This window comes from Cavia porcellus, unplaced genomic scaffold (assembly GCF_034190915.1).
Source record: "Cavia porcellus strain 051 isolate PalLab524CR breed Dunkin Hartley unplaced genomic scaffold, mCavPor4.1 scaffold_21, whole genome shotgun sequence".
NCBI classification, from domain to species: Eukaryota; Metazoa; Chordata; class Mammalia; order Rodentia; family Caviidae; genus Cavia; species Cavia porcellus.
Window position 1 is genome coordinate 16,525,259 of NW_026947504.1, and position 18,261 is coordinate 16,543,519.

The 18,261-nt window shown below is 34.8% G+C and overlaps 1 protein-coding gene across 3 annotated transcripts in view; it reads right to left on the bottom strand.

The window, feature by feature from the left end:
- Csnk1a1 (casein kinase 1 alpha 1) overlaps window positions 1-18,261 on the bottom strand; it is a 44,260-nt gene that overhangs the window by 12,751 nt on the left and 13,248 nt on the right. For 2 of the 3 annotated variants that reach the window (XM_013141027.3, XM_013141028.3), the window contains 5 exons: window positions 12,955-13,081; window positions 8,987-9,085; window positions 6,536-6,619; window positions 2,231-2,370; window positions 701-779 (listed from right to left, as the gene is read on the bottom strand). In XM_013141027.3, coding sequence (XP_012996481.1) covers window positions 701-779; window positions 2,231-2,370; window positions 6,536-6,619; window positions 8,987-9,085; window positions 12,955-13,081 — 529 coding nt within the window. The remainder of the gene's footprint in view (window positions 1-700; window positions 780-2,230; window positions 2,371-6,535; window positions 6,620-8,986; window positions 9,086-12,954; window positions 13,082-18,261) is intronic. The other variant, XM_005006986.4, reaches the window with a different exon arrangement.

Here is an 18,261-nt window from a genome sequence, read left to right on the forward strand (position 1 = left end):
TTCATGTAGATAAAGTTAGCGATTAACAATGGGCACTTCTTTTCTGTCTCAAAAGAAATTAATCTCTAATTAGCTAAATTCTTACTGAAATGATCAGACTTTTCAAATAAAAGGCAAAAATCAATTCAATTCAGTCTCAGAAAAATTACAGATCTGGAAGGGACATAAAGACCATCTTCCCAATATTATTAATTTTTTTTTTGTCTTTTTGAGACTGGGTTTTGCTATGCAGTTAAGGCTAGCCTTGAACTCACTGAGATCCTCCTACCTCAGCTTCCTGAGTGCTGGGATTACAGGCATGCACAACCACATCCAGTTCCAATGTATTATTTTGGTTTGGTTTGTTTTTTTTTAAATCGGTACGACCACATGCTTGCAAGGCAGGCGCTTATGCTGCTGAGCTAAATCCCCAGCCCCCTCCAATGTATTATTTTTTGAGATGAGACTTTGTAATGTTGCCTGTGCTGGCCTCAAACACCTGGGCTCAAGTGATCTTCTCCATCAGCCTCCTTGGTGCCAAAAGTACTGGTGTGTCACCAGATCCAGCTTAATATGTTTTTTAACATTGATTTATTTATTTCGGTACCAGGGATCAAGCCCATGATCTCACATTTGCCAGGCAGGCATTTATGCTGTTGAGCTAAATCTGTAGCCTTATATTTTCTCAAAAACAAAACCCCAGTAATTTGGATCTGATTACCTTGAGTCCTTGCCATGGCAGGCTGGTTCTATTAAAATACATCAAAACATATCCTAATGATTCCATGTCATCTCGACGACTAGAAAAGAAAATGTAATTTTACAAACAGGAACTGTAATGGGTAACATGAAAAAAGCCAAATATTATATAGGGGAAAAATTTTCCCTAATGAAGATAGATTTGATGCCACATGCAAGACAGTACCTAGTTTACAATATAAAGTTCACAACAAATAATCTCTAAACAGATTTTTCTCACAAAATGTAAAATTTCAGGAGCATAGTCAAAAAAAAAAACACAAAAAAACAAAAAAACAAAAAAAAACCCAAAAAACCAAAAACAAAGGTGAGACTAGAACCCAGGGCCCTGTGCATGCAAGGCAAGAGCACTACCATTAAGCCACATCCCCAGGCTGTAAGTGTAATTTTTAAGAAAACAAGAGATTAAGCTAAGTAATTCTAAACAAGGTTAATGAAAACATAAAACTATGTAGCAAGATATTTTAGGAATGCTGAAATCACATTTTAAAGCTAATTAAACATCTACATGAATGTTACGCTCAGCACCACACATTCATTTGTGGTGCTAGTAATCAGACAGACTCCCAAGCCTTGCATATGCTAGGCAAGTGTTCTACCACTGAGCTACACTGAGCTATAAACACATATTTAAAGATAGGTTAATGTTTTAGCATACAGAAAAGGTGAAATCTTAAGATTAACCTAAGATATGCATGTTTCTTTTTAAACTGGAAATTCTCATGATGTTCTCAACCGAAAAGTATATGATTTGTTGTTATTTCTGGGGCGTAGAGGCGGAGGGCTGGGTTGTTGTTATTTCTGGGGCGTAGGGGCGGAGGGCTGGGTTGAGACAGGATCTTGCTACACAGCACAGACTGGCCTCAGACTTGCGGCACTCTTGCCTCAGCTTTCTGTATACTGGACTATAGGTATGTGCTACCACACCTGGCTGTTATTTCCATCTTTTATACGAAAAAAATTAGTAAAGAGAAATTAAAAAGCCAGAATGCAAGTGAAGATGTAGGAAGAAACCAGAGATTATTTACTTTAAACCAAAGCTTGTAATTTATGAGTAAAAAAAGTACAACAGAAGATGGTATACCAATCCTCTTCTGGCTTTTTAGTATTCTCCTAACCCTGTAAAAATAACCAATTTTCTCCCCAAATTCAACCCACATCACTAAAATATAAAATATCCAACATCAACATTTAAAACAATCAGTACATATTCACTTGTAACAAGAAATGTAAAAATAGTATTAATGCTTTTAACTTTCCATAATGCAGTATTTTATAAAGATACAAATTCGGCAAAGAAAACAAATGACCTCATATAATCGCCATCTCTGCAAAGGGCAAAAGCAGCAGGTAAAACAATTAATAAGCATCCTTTAAGTTCTCAGCCAAGAGACACATCCTTAGACACTCTAAAACACCAATTAAATATTTCAAAAGCCCATTAATAGTTTTTGCTATAGATGTGATAAACACACTCAATTTTCAGACTCACCTCTGCTCAATACCAAGATGTGCGTTGATGCTAGCGTATCGGGCAGTGCCAGTGAGGTTTTTATCTTCTCTGTATGGTATGTGTTGCCTTGTCCTGTTGTCTCTGTACTTTTTGGCCAAACCAAAATCAATAAGGAATAACTTTAAAAGAGAAATAAAGAGACATTAGGTTTTCAATCTTGCTCAAACTGTTTCTTATTCATTAACTGCAATATGTTCTATGCATTCAAATATATCAAAATAAAGTATTATAAGTTGAATAGTTAACAGACAACCCCTTAGTAATTACTAATTTTCTTCAACAAACCAAATTAAAAAACAAAGCAGAATCAAAAAACCTACTGAAGTCTAGTAGTTTATCCTTGTAATACGCACAACCTCACCAGTTTCAGGTCTGGAGCTTGTGTTTAGGAAGTAGGTACAGAAAGGTATGCACACTTGATGGCAGAGCTGTCAGCTATGCTGCCTGCCATAATGAAATCTGACAGATAATTACTACTAGTAAACAAGCATCATGTTTCAGAATCTACACATAAGCTATCTGGAACCCTTCCCTCCTACAAAGGCCACTCTTCAAAATGCCAAAACAAGACTCATTATCTAAAATAAGACAACCCTGAAAGTCTGATGGACAATAAAGACCAAGGTTTGTTTTCTTTTTAGTTACCAAAAAATAAGACTATTATAAAGAAGTATGTGTCATTCCATTACTGTGTACTGACATTATGTAATCAGATTAAACTCCCAGAAAATAGAACAAGTCCATTAAAAATCTAAAAAAGCACACTAAGATGTGATTATTGATAACAGTTTATATAAGCTAACTAAAAATAAAATTTGTGTTTTAGAATGTTTAGTTTTACATCTATACTGTACAGGCAAACAGGGTCCTTATTTAAAACACAGAATAAACTTTCTAAGTAATTCAACCTTATTCTCTAGAATTAAAAAAAAATCTTTTGAAAGAAAAAAACACTACTTTTGATAAAAAAAATTTTTTAAATGTGAATTTACCTACCATTAAAGGAAAATAAACTTTACTTCAAAATAGAGTGTTTATCATGTCACTTATTATACTATGCTATAATTAAGATTTATCCATAAGAATTATCAAGCTGGATAAGTCTATATACCCTCCTTACAGTACATAATCCTAGACTACTGGTCTTTTTGGATTATGCCTACATTTTAAAATTCTTTTCATCAGGCTATTGGGTCTCCTTCCTTCAGTGTGTAATCTGCAATGTCCTGAACAACTTGTTTATCTACCTTGCTGAAGTTTGTGTCAAAAATAGATACAGCAAGATTTAGGTTAAAAAATCTGACCAAGAGCCTTCTTTAGGAAGATGAGTATTATTTATTTCAGCCAGGCACTTTAAACTACTCTCAGTTATACTTTGGACAGTAAAGACATTACCAATTAAATTTGTTACCATGTGAACAATGAAATCCTTGTTTTCACTTGCTCTACTATTTTTTAAAAAAGATTATTAGTAAAGTATAATTATAAGATGAAAAGCTAAGTAATAAGAATAAACTCTTTAACCAATCTAGTCATTCAGGGGAATATAGAAAAGTCAATGGTATGAAACACTAAGAAGTAAAAATAAAGCTTATGTTTTAATATTGAAGCTCATTCAATATTCAACTGAGTGAAATACACTCCTGGTAAGCAAACAAAAATTTACAATTAAGTTCTGCAGATTCACAATGAAAACAGAAGCCCAGTGTAGTAGTGCACACCTGTGATTCTAGCACTTTTATGGCTCAGACAGGAGGATTGCCAGGAGGCCAGCCTAAAATATGAACTATATAGGCAAAAAGACCCTGTATCAAAAAACCTTAGTGAGGGGTGCTTAGGAAAAATTAACAGAAAAGAACATCTTAAGTATATATGAGGGGTTTGCATGAAAAGTCAGTAATCAGTACATGCAATTCCGTTTTCAGGAGAACGTCCCTTTTGTACTTAAAAAAAAAAAAAAAAAAAGGAGAAAAAGGGACCATTATAACACAGTCAAATAATTTCATTGAAGCCTATGTCTACGTTCACTATCTCATTTACAACTTAGTAATCAGACACTGACAGTCTCACAACCAGACTGCTTCATAGAAATTCAGCATTCACTAGAGTTCCTTCCTTCTACAAGGCTAAGGGGTAATTATATTTAAAAAGGCACTTCTTTTCAAAGCCTAAAAAAAAAAGAAATATTAAAGCATCTCAATCTTTAAAAACTAAAAAAGCAAATAAATCAATTTTAAAATTTCTATTACAAAAACAAGAAAAGAAATTTCATCAGCAAAGAAAGGTATTCAATGTTTAGCAAACAACAGAAAGAAAAACTACTCAAAACTTAAAAATCTCTTGGTAGAGCATTACCCCTTTGGTTACCTAGGCAAGCTTCTTTAATAGCTCTTTATAGATTTTCAATTTATAGCCAATATAAACATCTAATAAGTGTTTACATGAAACCCTGTGATATGAAAGATACAAATAACTGTAAATATATACAGTCAGTATCAAATATGCATAAGACAACATATTGATGTATCGGCTTGAATGCAGACAGGAAAATTTCTTTGGTGGGCCACCTTGCTTTTCTGTGGACTTCTACTAATATTTTAAGATTCAGTCTGTTTTAAAAACATGCAGCCTACCTATTTATTGAAAGGATGAAGAAATGAGTTAATATTTGATAGACTGGGGCCATTTTCTTTAGAAACACCACCTCTATTTTTGGTTTTTAATTTCTGGGGCAATTTTTCTCCTAAATAGAATTTATGTATTTCTGTCCTTTCAAAAGTTTTTACATCACATTACCTCACACCCTAACTAACCTGTATGTACAGAATATTAATTTAATGTAGCTTCACATGTAAATTAAAAAAACTGATAATAGGGAAGGAAACAATGGAGCTTCACAGCTTTAAAATTTCCTACTATATTATAATGTGCCTATTTACCTACCATTTGCTCTCATTCTCCAACCAAAATCTAGTCATAAAGATTTGGCATTTCTTAGCCTAAGTAAAATAACAATTTCTGAGGCCTTTTTAAAAGCAAGAAGTAGTCCCTGAAATAAGGCTGGGCAGTATATAAAAGGATTAAATTATTATTTAGATAATAAATATGTATAAAAAAGTAATACTGTTTTTTCTTTTTCGAGTACTTATACCAATACTTCATTTTGGGCATATGCTAAAGTGAAACACAAAGAATCATTTATTCAAAAGCATCAAAATGTACTCAAATTTTATTTATTTTCCTTTATTTCTTTTGAATTCATACAAGTGCCAGGCACATGATTCCAGCACTATGGAGGCTGAGACAGAAAGACAAGTTTAATCCCAGTTGGGAAACTTTATAAGATTTGCCTGAAATTTTAAAACACAATAAAAATAAGGGTTAGGGATGTAGCTCAACGTGAAGGCTCTGGGTTCAGTCCCTAGTACCACAAAACAAATCAAACGGGAAGAGCAGGGAGAGGCAGATGTGGTAGGGCATGCCTATAATCCTAGTACTTTAGAGGCCTGAGTTTGAGGGCAGCCTAGACTACATAGTGAGACCCTGTCTCAAAAAACAAAACAAAAAACGAAATCTATAAAAAAGCCTGAAGCCAGTCTTGTATTTTCTTTAATGAGACATGAATTCCTGCAATAATTTTTGGCCTGCCAAAATCTGAATCAGATTATGCATTCAGTTATATTCCATATTACTAATGATAAACTACCTTTTATTTTGGTAAGTGCTTAGTAACTATTATATTGTTAACACCTTTTAGTTCCAGGGCATGCAATGCTCTTTAAGTATCCATTTGGTGAAAGCTGAGGATTTACAGACTGTGAAAAATTGTGACCTATACTTACCTGAAATTTATTACAGAAGGAGAGAAATAAGGAAGAATAAATTCATTTTATAGTATTAATGCAACTGAATTTTTTGAGTAAGTTGTACAACTCCAAATGAATTTTAAGTACTAGTCTTTTTCAAACTTACTACTACATAAAGAATTAATACTAGACCAACACAGTATTTCCACATACGGATGTTAAGAGATCTAAAAGATAATATCCTATTTTCTTTTAGGTTTTCTCTAAAATTCACAAGTTTTAAGCAAAAGCCACAAAGGAGTATCTTAGTAATGTTATGTTTGCCAAGTATGTCTGAATAATGCCAACATAAGAGATGCTTGAGCAAGATCTACATTCTCCAGAATTAAAACAAAGTAAAAATAATCAAAATAAAGCAATAAAAAAAGAAAAGCACATGAATTTGGGATTGAGGTTGGAATAGGAGACAGTTTCAGACCTGGTTTAATCCTGAGAAAGATGGGTCCTGAGAAGTACTAACAGTCATGCTTCTTTTCCTCTTCCCCACTGGAGATTCTAAACACTAAACAGACAATAGAGGGTGGCAGTGCATCAAACAGTATTGCTTACATTGCAACAATGGCCGGCGCAGACAGGCAACACCGAGGCATTAGAGAAAGAATAGGGTAGCCAAATGCCATCCTTCTTCCACCAAGCACTGTAGCTTCTCAGTTTTCCAAATAAGAATCATATGCTTAAGAACATTTGAATTCTGGAGAATACTGGGGTTTTTAATGCCACTATATTGTGTCACTGCCGGAAACAGGGATAGCAATGGTGACATTTGGCTCTTGAATTTTTAAATCAAAAATGGGGAATTTAGATCTATAATCTTTGGCACACAATCTGCTCTTTCCCCAAAAAAGATTGCATAGGGGGATTAAAAATCTTCAGTAAGGAAGAGGTAGAAGGCATTTAGTCACCTTAAAATTTATTTTCAAAAGCATGCAGGGCTGATTACTCGAAGAGATGAGCAAATTCACTTAAGATTGTAGTGGCCACTCCTAAGTATCAAATTCAGAACAATTTTCCAAGAAAAAAATTTAAAAATTGATCTCAAAAGACCCTCCCAATTTTTCCCCCATAAATAGAAAGCTACTAGAACAAGCTGACCAAAGGATCCAGTCTTATTCAACTGGCATTTTTCAAACTACAATACAGAAAACACTAAAAACCAACTAACATAAACAGAACACTAACCTAAGATTTTCAAAAGCAACATTTATTACTTAGATCTTAGGTGAAACGCTTCACTTCTACCCTGAAGTATCTCAGAAACTAACAATAAGCAGCTCTACAAAATTTTTATCAGCAAGGAGGACACAACCTAAAAGCTTTCACCACCCAGCTACTTGGATTTCCCAACACAAATACGGGATTCACAAGGATCTTAGAGGAGGATAAAAACCAAACCAAAATAAGACCCCAAATTATCTAGGCCATCATTTAAATTTAAAGGCAAAAACCATGTACTGCACTGTCAACATGCAGACAGGTATCCTTATCTATGGGAATCTGGGTTCTTAAGGAGTAAGAAGATGTATAGAAGGGGGCTAGAAAATGGCTAAAAGAGTTACAGCGACAAAAATGTCCAAAAAATTAAATTAGTAATTTTTTCAATTAAACTCCAGGTTTTATAAGAACAATTAAGAACCTGGATGTTTCAAAGTGAGAAGCTACTTAGTCATTTTTAAAAATGCAATTTGGAAATAATAAGTTAATATGTAGACTGAAACACTTTTCATTAATAAAACCTCAATAAAAATTTAAATTCCTGAAACTTGGTCAGACCAACATTAACATCTCACACATTAACAAATAACACCAATTCTAATGGTAATGGCTCCAAGTTGGCATTCATACAGGCAAACAAAGGTAAACATTTACAGCTGGATCTAAAAACACCAAACATTCCTTAAAACAGTTTAATAAAACAAATGTGAATCTTCCTCTCAAAAACAAAACAAAACGAAACAAAACAAAAACAAAACAAAAAAGCCACAAAAACAAAAAGCCCCCAAGTTGTCCTGAAGTTGAGAATTTCTATCAAATCATTAGATCATAACATGCTTAGGGCATTGCCAATGCTGCCTGTCTGCTCGAGCTCAACAGTGAATGGATAAAGAAAGCAATTCACTCAATAAAACTAATCATTGCGGAAAACAATTCAACACAATTAGTTTCTATCTGCAATCATGCGTCACTAAACACAACCCAACCACCCTGCAGCTGGACCATCCTCAGAGACCCCAATTGCACTAGTTTTGCTGCATAGATATTCGGTTCACTTGTCTACATTTTCCTTTAAGACAGCTGAAGGAACTCACCCAACTTGGCACACAAGAAACTGTCAACTAGTTTTGAAGCAGACCCCAAGTTATCCTTTAAAATACACAAATCCAAGGACTGAGGAATTCGCAGTATCAACCATGCTCAGTCAGCAAATGTTAACACCATGGTGACAGATGGGTCAGTGGTTGCCACACTGGCACAAGCACATATATTACAAAATCCACGCTTTAGAGCCAAAGTTAAAATCTGCTTTTTTAGCATACAGGAGGGAAAGTATATATGGAGGTTTTCACTATTCAAGTGAATGAAAAATAGATACAAATCTTCCACAGTTAAATACAGATGATTACAGTTTATTATAAAGCCCTTGGAATTTTAAATATTTCCATATAGATAACTAACGTTGGTTGGGTAAGTTGGAAAAAATATATTTCAAGTTACTAAGTTAATAGAGTTAGCCGATTATCCTTCTAGCACAATCTTTTAAAGCAATTACCAATAGCAAATTCAATTTACTATGGCTTTTTAAGATTGAAAAGTTTACCAAAGCAACTCTTGTCAGTATTTCCCTCTTTCATGCAAAGAGCATTTCACTAACCTTATTACAGTGACGCCCAATACCCATTAGGAAGTTATCTGGCTTAATGTCTCTGTGTATAAAATTCTTTGTATGCACATATTCAATTCTACTGATCATCTGAAAAAAAAAGGAGGGGGAGACAAATGAGTTAAGTGATAAAACCCAACATATTTCTTCTTCAAGTATTACCATAGCTTAATTACTTAGAATTCACAACAGCATTAGACAATATTAACAAAAATTCTCCACTTATTTCTAGTTTGCTGGCTATCTAAGCATCAAGTATGATCAAAAACTAGTGAGGGTCAGGGATATGGCTAAGCAGCACAGCATCTGCTGGACAAGCTCAAGGTCCTGCATTCAATTCCCTGTACAAAAACAAACAAACAAACAAACAAACGTTGGCAAAACCTTTAACAATTCTGAATATTTTATTATAATAAAAGACACTGCTATCAATCCTCCTCAAAATATTTTCTCCTTTTTTGGGGAACACTTATTCCAGCCATTTTCTGAAGCAGTTCTGGCATTTGGTTCTTGTGAGTGTCTTCAGGAATGCTCTCGAGTCTGCCTCAATATAATAATTACTATTCATGATCCCTTTGATTTTGGGGAACAATCAGAAGTTGCAGTGCCATACATTTTTACAAGTCATTTTCTATTTGACGGCACTTGGCAGCAGCATTTGCCATATTTTTTTATCATATCTCATAAAGGCACCAAAAATACTTTCAGAACTGCTTCAGAGAGTACAACAACAATACATTTGTCCAAAGTGGCAGGAAATAGTCTGAGGGAGATTAATGACAATGTGTCTCTTACTGTAGTGAAGTTTTAAAAAAATTTAAATATTATATATTTCTATCAAACCTCATAGAAAACCTTTGGCTTATTTTTCCAATATTAATGGTTAAAAAGAGGTCTGATTTGACAGAAAACTTTTTGACATTCAAATTGTATAAAGAATATATTTGGATCTATTTAAATTGTAGGTAAAAACCTCTGTTAAAACAGCACGGTGAGGCAATGGTAGGTTAAAAACCTGTTAGAACAGCATGGCGAGGCAATGATAAACCTCTCAGTGTGTTTAGCATCTGCAAGGTCCTGGGTTGGATTGCCAATACAAAAACAAAAACAAAAAATCAGTAAAGTATGTCATTACTAAAGCCTACTTCCACACTATCCTTATAATTATACACACGGGTACTTAGGAGCAAGGGGTGTTGACTAGCCAGCAAATACAGGTAGAAGCAGCTTGCCATCTCAAACAGCCAAGCGTTCGATTATTTTTGTTCCCTCTACTCCTGACACTACACCCACTGCCTTCCATAATGGAAACTGAGCCCATGGTCTCACTGAGTCACTAGGTTGCCCAGGCTGGACTTGAACTTGTAATATCCTCTTATTCCCCCTCCCTGTTCCTGGAAGTTGGTTGTTACAACATAAACATGTTTTATATACAGAGAGACACCTACACATCAGGTTTCTTTCCTTGTGCATTAAAAAATTTCTCCCGTTTTTCTCCATGCTCATACTAACATGTCATTCTGACACACTTTTTTCATGTCTTAGAAATTATTTCAAGACAAATATCTTAATTATTACCTTTAGTGCTAGGGATATTTACAAATGTATTTCCATACCCATATGCAAGGCTACATGCATGTGAAGAACACACTCCATCAGTTAGTTACATCCTCAGTTCTGTAATATTCTTTTTAATGGCTATAAATTTTTCTCCTACTCACAGTACTGTTCCCAATTTTTCTCCCTATACTCAATGATGCTATCAACATATTTATGTATTGTTAGCCACTAGTGTTTTTACTGCTATTGATATAACTCTTAATCATAGGGGGTGAAGTGATACATACTTTTCATTTTGGTAGTTAACATTCAAATGCCTTTCAACATTTACTGACCAACTTGACTAGGACCGGGAATCAAACTCATGATCTCACACTTGCTAGTCAGGCACTGTGCCACTGAGCTGTATTTCCCACTGCCCTTCCTTTCAATTTGTAGGAGCTCTCTGCATACAACAATCTTTTTTATCTACTGCGACAATAGATTTTACTTTTAAAATATATCTTTTAGCTATTTACAGAATCTTGTATGCAATAGAAGTTTTGGCTTTTTATATTACCAAATATGTCTCTTTCTAACAAGTTACATTTTAAAAGGAATCGCAAATCTAAAGACTATTAACACTATTTTTCTACTCATATACTCTTGTTCTTCTCAGTAGTACATCTGTCCCTATTCCCCTCAGAAATCCTATTACCTTGGATATACAGATTTTAAATCATACTCTATTTTTGCATCTTTCTGAAGCAAAACTTAAACTATTTACACCCTCAAAGCAGCAAGTTTCTACAAAATACAAGTATTACCCTTTTGGTGTAGCAACTTTTACATTACAGAAAGTGAAACAAAATATTTAGATCACTTAATATGTATACTTGTCTTTGTTAAGCAATATCCATCTTTCTGTCTGTCTGTCTTTTTGAGACAGGGTCTTGCTATGCAGTTTAGGATCGTCCTAAGCTCACTTTGTAGCCCCAGCTGGTCTTGAACTTGCAAAAATCTTCCGGCATCCGCCTCCCAAGTGCTGGGATTACAGGTGTGCATCACTACACCTGGCTATATCCATCATTCTTGAGATTGTTGAATCACTGGGAAAAGGTCAACTAAAATTGCAAGGTTGAGGCAAGATGACTGTTAAGGTTGAGGTTAGTCTGGGCAATTTAGTAAGAATCAGTTTCACTAGAATAATGATAAACATGTACAAAACCCAGAAGAAGGGCTGGGGATGTAGCTGAGTGTTAGCTTGCCTAGCACTTGCAAGGTCCTGGATTCAATTCTCAGTATCAAACACACATACATGAGAAGGAAAGAAAAAGTCAATTCAACAATAATGACACAACTTCTAGCATTAGCTAATGTCTATTGAACAAGATTTTAACTGGCTTAAACAAAGCTTTCTTGCAACCCCTTTCCAGAAATTAATTCTATCTCATGTTACCAGTGTACCCAATACATACTTCCTTCACAGAACTCAAATAATTTATTTAACCATCTTTCTATCTGAGAGGAAAGGGACTTCTTAGCCCGTGCCCTCCAATAGTTAAGTACAGTGGTAGACTCTCATATATGTTCACTGTATAAATGCTTAGTATAACTGGACCTACAACAAATAAGCTATCAATCTTTTATTGATTTACCTCATATGTTAGTTAAAACACACTGAAAGGTATCATTAACTTTATGAAGCTTGAGTTTATAATACATTCCACAAATGAACACCTCAATTTGCTATTACTATTTTGTTTTAAGCCACACAGTTTTTATATTTAAGAAAGCTTGGGAAATCAGGTGCTAAAGACAGGAAATGAACACTGTTTAACAATATGAATTTATAAACTTTCTAAAATTCTACCTCAAATGCCAGTTGTTTATCATCACTTTGCTTCATGACAACTAATCTATATTTAAGAAATGTTAGCTCAGCAGCACAACACCCCCCTGGCAAGCACAATGTTCCGAGTTCGATTTCCAGTTAAAAAGAAGCGGAGGATTTAGCTCAACAGCAAAAGCGCCTGCCTGGCAAGTGAGAGGTTCTGAGTTCGATCCCCAGTACAAAAAACAAACAAACAAAAACCACCCCTCAAAAATAAAAATGAAAAATCATTATCTCAAGAAACATCTACTTAATGAAACAAATTCTTCCTTAAATCACTTTTGTGCCTCTCTTTGCTCAAAAATACAGTATAGCTTTTATAAGGATCCTTTCTCATAATCAGAGAAAATATTTATAAGGGTAGTAGGGTGGTACACTTGAATGACCACATGCTGTAACAGTGGGGTACCAAATCCCTTTTGCTTTTCCTAAAATGTTAAACAGTGACACAAGGATTGTAATATTCTAATTCATGAAATGCCACAGTAGCATTTTCAGTTTTTCTTTTTGTCAGAATTTCACATACCTGATCAGCTAACATAAGTACAGTTTTCATTGTGAACCTTCTTGAACAGAAATTGAAGAGGTCTTCAAGGCTGGGTCCCAGAAGATCCATGACTAGCACATTATAGTCTTTTTCCTGGCCATACCACCTAACAAAAGAGAAAAAGAGAAGTGAAGGTTATAATAAAACTCTAATTATCATTTAATATCATGAATTTTTAAAAATTACATTCTTAAAGCCCCAAGACAAAGACGGTTTTTCTTCTTTGGTTAAGGATATTTAGGATATTTATTTAGGATATTTATAAGGATATTTATTTAGGATAAGCTCTCTATTTAGGAGACGAATCCTCCAGTTAACTACATTGCCCAATACAAAACAGGAGTAGTTAAGATTTCTTTTCTCTTCGTGACCCCAACATCCTAAAAAGACATGCATGGCTGACTCTGACTTAACTCTCCTTGCCAGAGCAGCTGATTTTCTATACTCATCTGCCACTGAGTCCTCTGACCTTAGGCAAATTGCTTAATTCCCCCAGATCAATTTTTAACTGAAGAAATAAGTGCTACAGAAGTCACTCCAAAATGCTTCAGAAAGTAAATTTCTTTGATCATAATCCTGGTTCTCCTTTCCACCAAACTATACCTAATGATTATTTTTAAGAAGAGTTACATTTTTACAGCAAGCAACCAGTATTAACTCAAACAGATGACGCGAATCATGTTTTAATTATCTACTGCTCCATTATTATGGATAAATTTAATACATCACCAATATCTTAAGAACTAGTGTTAATTTCATTTACCCCAAGGACTAGGAATCAATCACACACAGTAAGTAATCTCAAATTTCGATGTTTATGAGTATCTACTTGAATTTCAAACTTATGCATGTAACAAATTCTGCATGGAAAGAAAACTAGCCAGGACATAAAATATTTTTTTTAAAAGTATTTGGAAAGTAGTTTTCAAGAATGGCTGAAGTTGCCCAGTACAATGCTGTACACTGATAATCCCAATTACCTGGGAGACTCAGCCAAGGAGAGTAAGTTGGAGGCTTGCCTGGCAACTTAACAAGGTTCCATCTTAAAAAGTGTACAAGTAAAACAGAAACTGGACTTCATCAATTCCAAAAAGCAACAGAATTGATACTAAGATTTACTATACTATAGTTAAGTTTGTTTTTTTTAAGTATTCAAAAAAAGGATTTTTTGAAATCTCATGGCTTAATTCATTGTTATTTTTTGAGATTTTGTTCTAACATGCTGTTTTACTAATGTTATTGATTCAAAGAAAATCAAGATAAAAAGTATCAGAATTTAATATTTTAATAACTTCATTTTTGTAGAAAATGCAGTTAGCTACATGTGTGACATTCTGGTTTCTTTTTTAAAAAATGGTCATCTACGCTTTTTTTTTTTAACTGACAATGTGGCTTTATTTGTAAAGTACCTGCCTAGCATGCATGAAACCTTAGAATCACCACCACAAAACAAAACAAAACAACAACCCAATCCAGACCAAAAACCAATCTGTTCTAACTCATAGTTTTGGATACCCATAACCATTATCCACTGATGGCATCTAGCAGAACTGCAGAATTTCAATCATAGTACCTGAGATAAATAAATAAACTTTTAATTGAGCCCTAACTCTTGAATCTAACATTGAAAGTAAAAGATCTTAGCTGGGGATTTAGCTCAGCAGCACAAGCGCCTTCCTGGCAAGCATGAGGTCATGAGTTTGATTCCCAGTACAAAAAAAAAAAAAAAAAAATCCTAAAGGGCGTAAGCTTAGAAGCTTCACATTCATTCTTGTCACTTTTGCCTGGTTTGTTGTGTACTTGGGATTGGATTCAGGGCCTTGCTCATACTATGAAAGCATACTGTTCTACAGCTGAGCTATATCCCCTTAGACATTAAAACATTTTTTTGAAATGAGGAGTTTAAATTGCCTAGCGTGGCCGCAAGTGTGCCTATAGCTGGAATTACAGATGTATGCCACTGCAATAGGCCACTTCAACCATTCTTGTGAACTACTTGCCAGATATAAAACATGGAAAAATGCCACTAAACACACAGAACACAATTTATGTTTCCCTTCCTTTTTTGGTTTTACTTAACTGAAGCCACAAATCTGTGGTAAGAGTTGTCAGTAACATCTATAAATGTCCAACAATTATGTATATATATTTTGAGATGCGGTCTTACCAAATAGCTGACCTCAAATTCTTAATCATTTTACCCCAACCTGCTGGGTGCTGGAATTACAGGTGTGTCATTTTGCCCAGCTTGAGTTGTAGCAGATTTTTAATATGAATTTAATACAAGTTTTTTTTTTTGAAAATCACAACAAATTCATAAAGTGCAAAAAAAGTGAGAGGAAGAAAAATCAACTAGGCTGAAAGGAAAGTGCAAGTCAACTCTCACAAAGACTGTCTCATTTCTATTAAACTTCAAAATAATTGGGTTGCTCTGTTCTACAAAGACTGGTACTTTCATCTCCTTAAACTCAACAGATGTTTCTTTCATTTCTTTCCACTTCAAGGAATATACAGCTTACTTCTCTAAAGTTAACACTCTACCCTCCATCTATGTTTTCTACCTGGACAAACTTACATATTGAGACTATCATTGTACGTGAATGGATTAGGAACCAGGAATGACCTGCTTTTCAAATCCTACTCCTGCTTTCTGCCATTACCTCCTATTTTCCATTCCTATTCCAGAACTTCTTTCTACTTCTAATCTCAAATTTTAAAAAAGCCTGATACAGCTGGGTGTGGTGGCTCATGCCTGTAATCCCAGCACTTGGGAGGCTGAGGTGGGAGGATCGTTGCCAGTTCGAGACCAGCCTGGGCTACAAAGTGAGCTCAAGGCCAACCTGAACTGCATAGAGAGACCCCCATCTCAAAAAAGACCAAAAAAAAAAAAAAAAGAGCCTGATAGCAGACAAACCTTCCTCATGTAGCTATCCTACACAGGTCTTCCATTTCATGCAATTTCACTCCATTGACTATTGCTTATTTCTACATTCTAACCTCCTGACAGTATAATATTCATGTAGTATTACTTGGTGTTTGGCTCTATATCTGGCTGCAAAGTGCTTACTATATTGTTTTGAACAGTCTCACAGAATTTGAGTAATAAATGCTAACCTCTTTGTAGATAATCTGAACTAAAGCAACACAAGAACATCACATCTCCATTTAACAGGTGCCTTCAATTTAGGCTCTCTCACCTTTACACATTTTTATGTGAAGTACATGTGATATTACTAAATATACTATTCAAGTGATGTGCATATTATACATCTTCAGATTATCTGTGAGATTAATGAAGTTTCATTTGCATTTTATTCTCATTATGTTACTACATGAAAGCGTTAAAATGCTCAAAGGAAAAATGTTCAAGGGACTCATTTTCTATTTTATTTTTTTAATTTATTTCCTTGGAGGGGATTGAACTTATGACCTCACACTTGTCAGGCAGGTACTTGTGCTGCTGATCCAAATCCTCAGCCCCTTTCTACTTTTTTAAATCAATACTTAAATTTATTAGATTTCAGTGCTATTTATCAGTAGGCTAAAGAATGAGTTCAAACTGATAAAAATCATCTTTCCTTACTTTGAATATTAACGGCACTTAAGGTCCAAAGAATATGCTAATAAGAAAGCAAGGTCCACCTCTCTGCTCTACTTTCCTCCAAACTCACATCCATGTAAATCTAGTTTAAAAACAAATACACAGAAAACACAAATGCAAGATACAAGCTCAAAGCCATGAGGGAACCAAAAATGTTAAGAGAATTCAAACGAGCAGGAGATACAGCGCAGCAGCACAGTGCCTGCCTGGCAAGCACCAGACACTGAAGTTCCATCACTGGTACCAAACAAAAACAAAAACCCGGTGAATCTAGACTAAAGGTCAAAGGGAACTAAACCAGTCTAAAAAATACTATGACACTGGTCTCCTGCCAAGCAAATGCTCAAGAATATATAACAGTCTGATCAAGAAGGCAGAAAAAAGTTTGTCGCTGGGATATAATAAACATGTTTTAACAGTATTTCTCAACACCAGTATGCGATTGGGAACTGGAGATGAAGAAATAATGACATGGGGACTGAGAAGTAGTGTATTGTATGTTTTAGGAATGCACTCAGTGACACCTAGGTTAAAGAATTAAAAACAAAAAACAAAGGAACAGTTGTATTATTATAGCTGAAGATGTGAAATTAGGGAGTTTTTGTTTCTCTGAAAAATCCCCTTCCAAAAATGAAAATATATGCTGGGTGTGGTGGTGAATACCTGTGAGCCTAGCACTTGGGAGGCTGAGGCTGAAGCATCATCATGAGTTCAAGGCCAGCCTTGGTTACACAGTGAATTCAAGGTCAATCTGCACTACACTGAGACTCAACAAAACAAAAAACACAAAAAGAAGAAATGTCTTGGAAAAATGAAATTTATTGCTATAAGACCCTGGGCTTTCATGAACAATACATCAGTGTAATTCTTACAATGTGCAGTTCAGATGAAAGTTCTCAAACAGACACAGTTCTCATTCAATCACTTAAGGACACACATAGAGCAAAGAATAGTATTTATTTATTTATGTCTTTTTCATTTTTATCGGTACCGGGGATCGAACTCACAACTGCCTGCTTGCAAGGCAGGTACTTATGCCGCTGAGCTAAATCCCCAGCCCCCAAGAATAGTAATCATTTAATGTAGATCCTCCACTTCAGATGTCAGCTTACTAGGCACTGCCATTTTATGTCTTGTTCACAACCCTTATTTCCAGCATCCAATGTTTTACACACAAAAAATAATAATGAATGAATTAGCTATTACAGGTTTCAAAAGAATAGGGAGTGCCTGATTTGGTAGATGAATTTAAAAAAAAAAATAAGGAATGTAAAAACATTTCCCTCAGTCAGTGTATAGTGTAACATCATAAAGAAGCATCAATTTGTCTTTGAATTACACAACTTTAAAAGTGACAGTTTTAGCTGGCTGCAAAAAAAACAATCACTTGAGACACAAGTTTCAGACCAACCTGGACAACAAAATCTATAGAGACACACAGACAGACAAACAGACAGACACACACACACAGTCTTTTCCTATGGTTCCTATGTGGAGGCTAAACTATTGCACATGTGCCACTCTGGGTTATTATCACTGCAAGCTTGAAAAGGTTTGTCAGCACCATTCTATATACCATTTATCTCCTCCATCTTTAGGTTATTAATATAGTCTTTACTGAACAGCTAAGAAGTATAAACACTGAATCAGTGCTGGAACACATTTAATGTAAGGTATCCAGATAC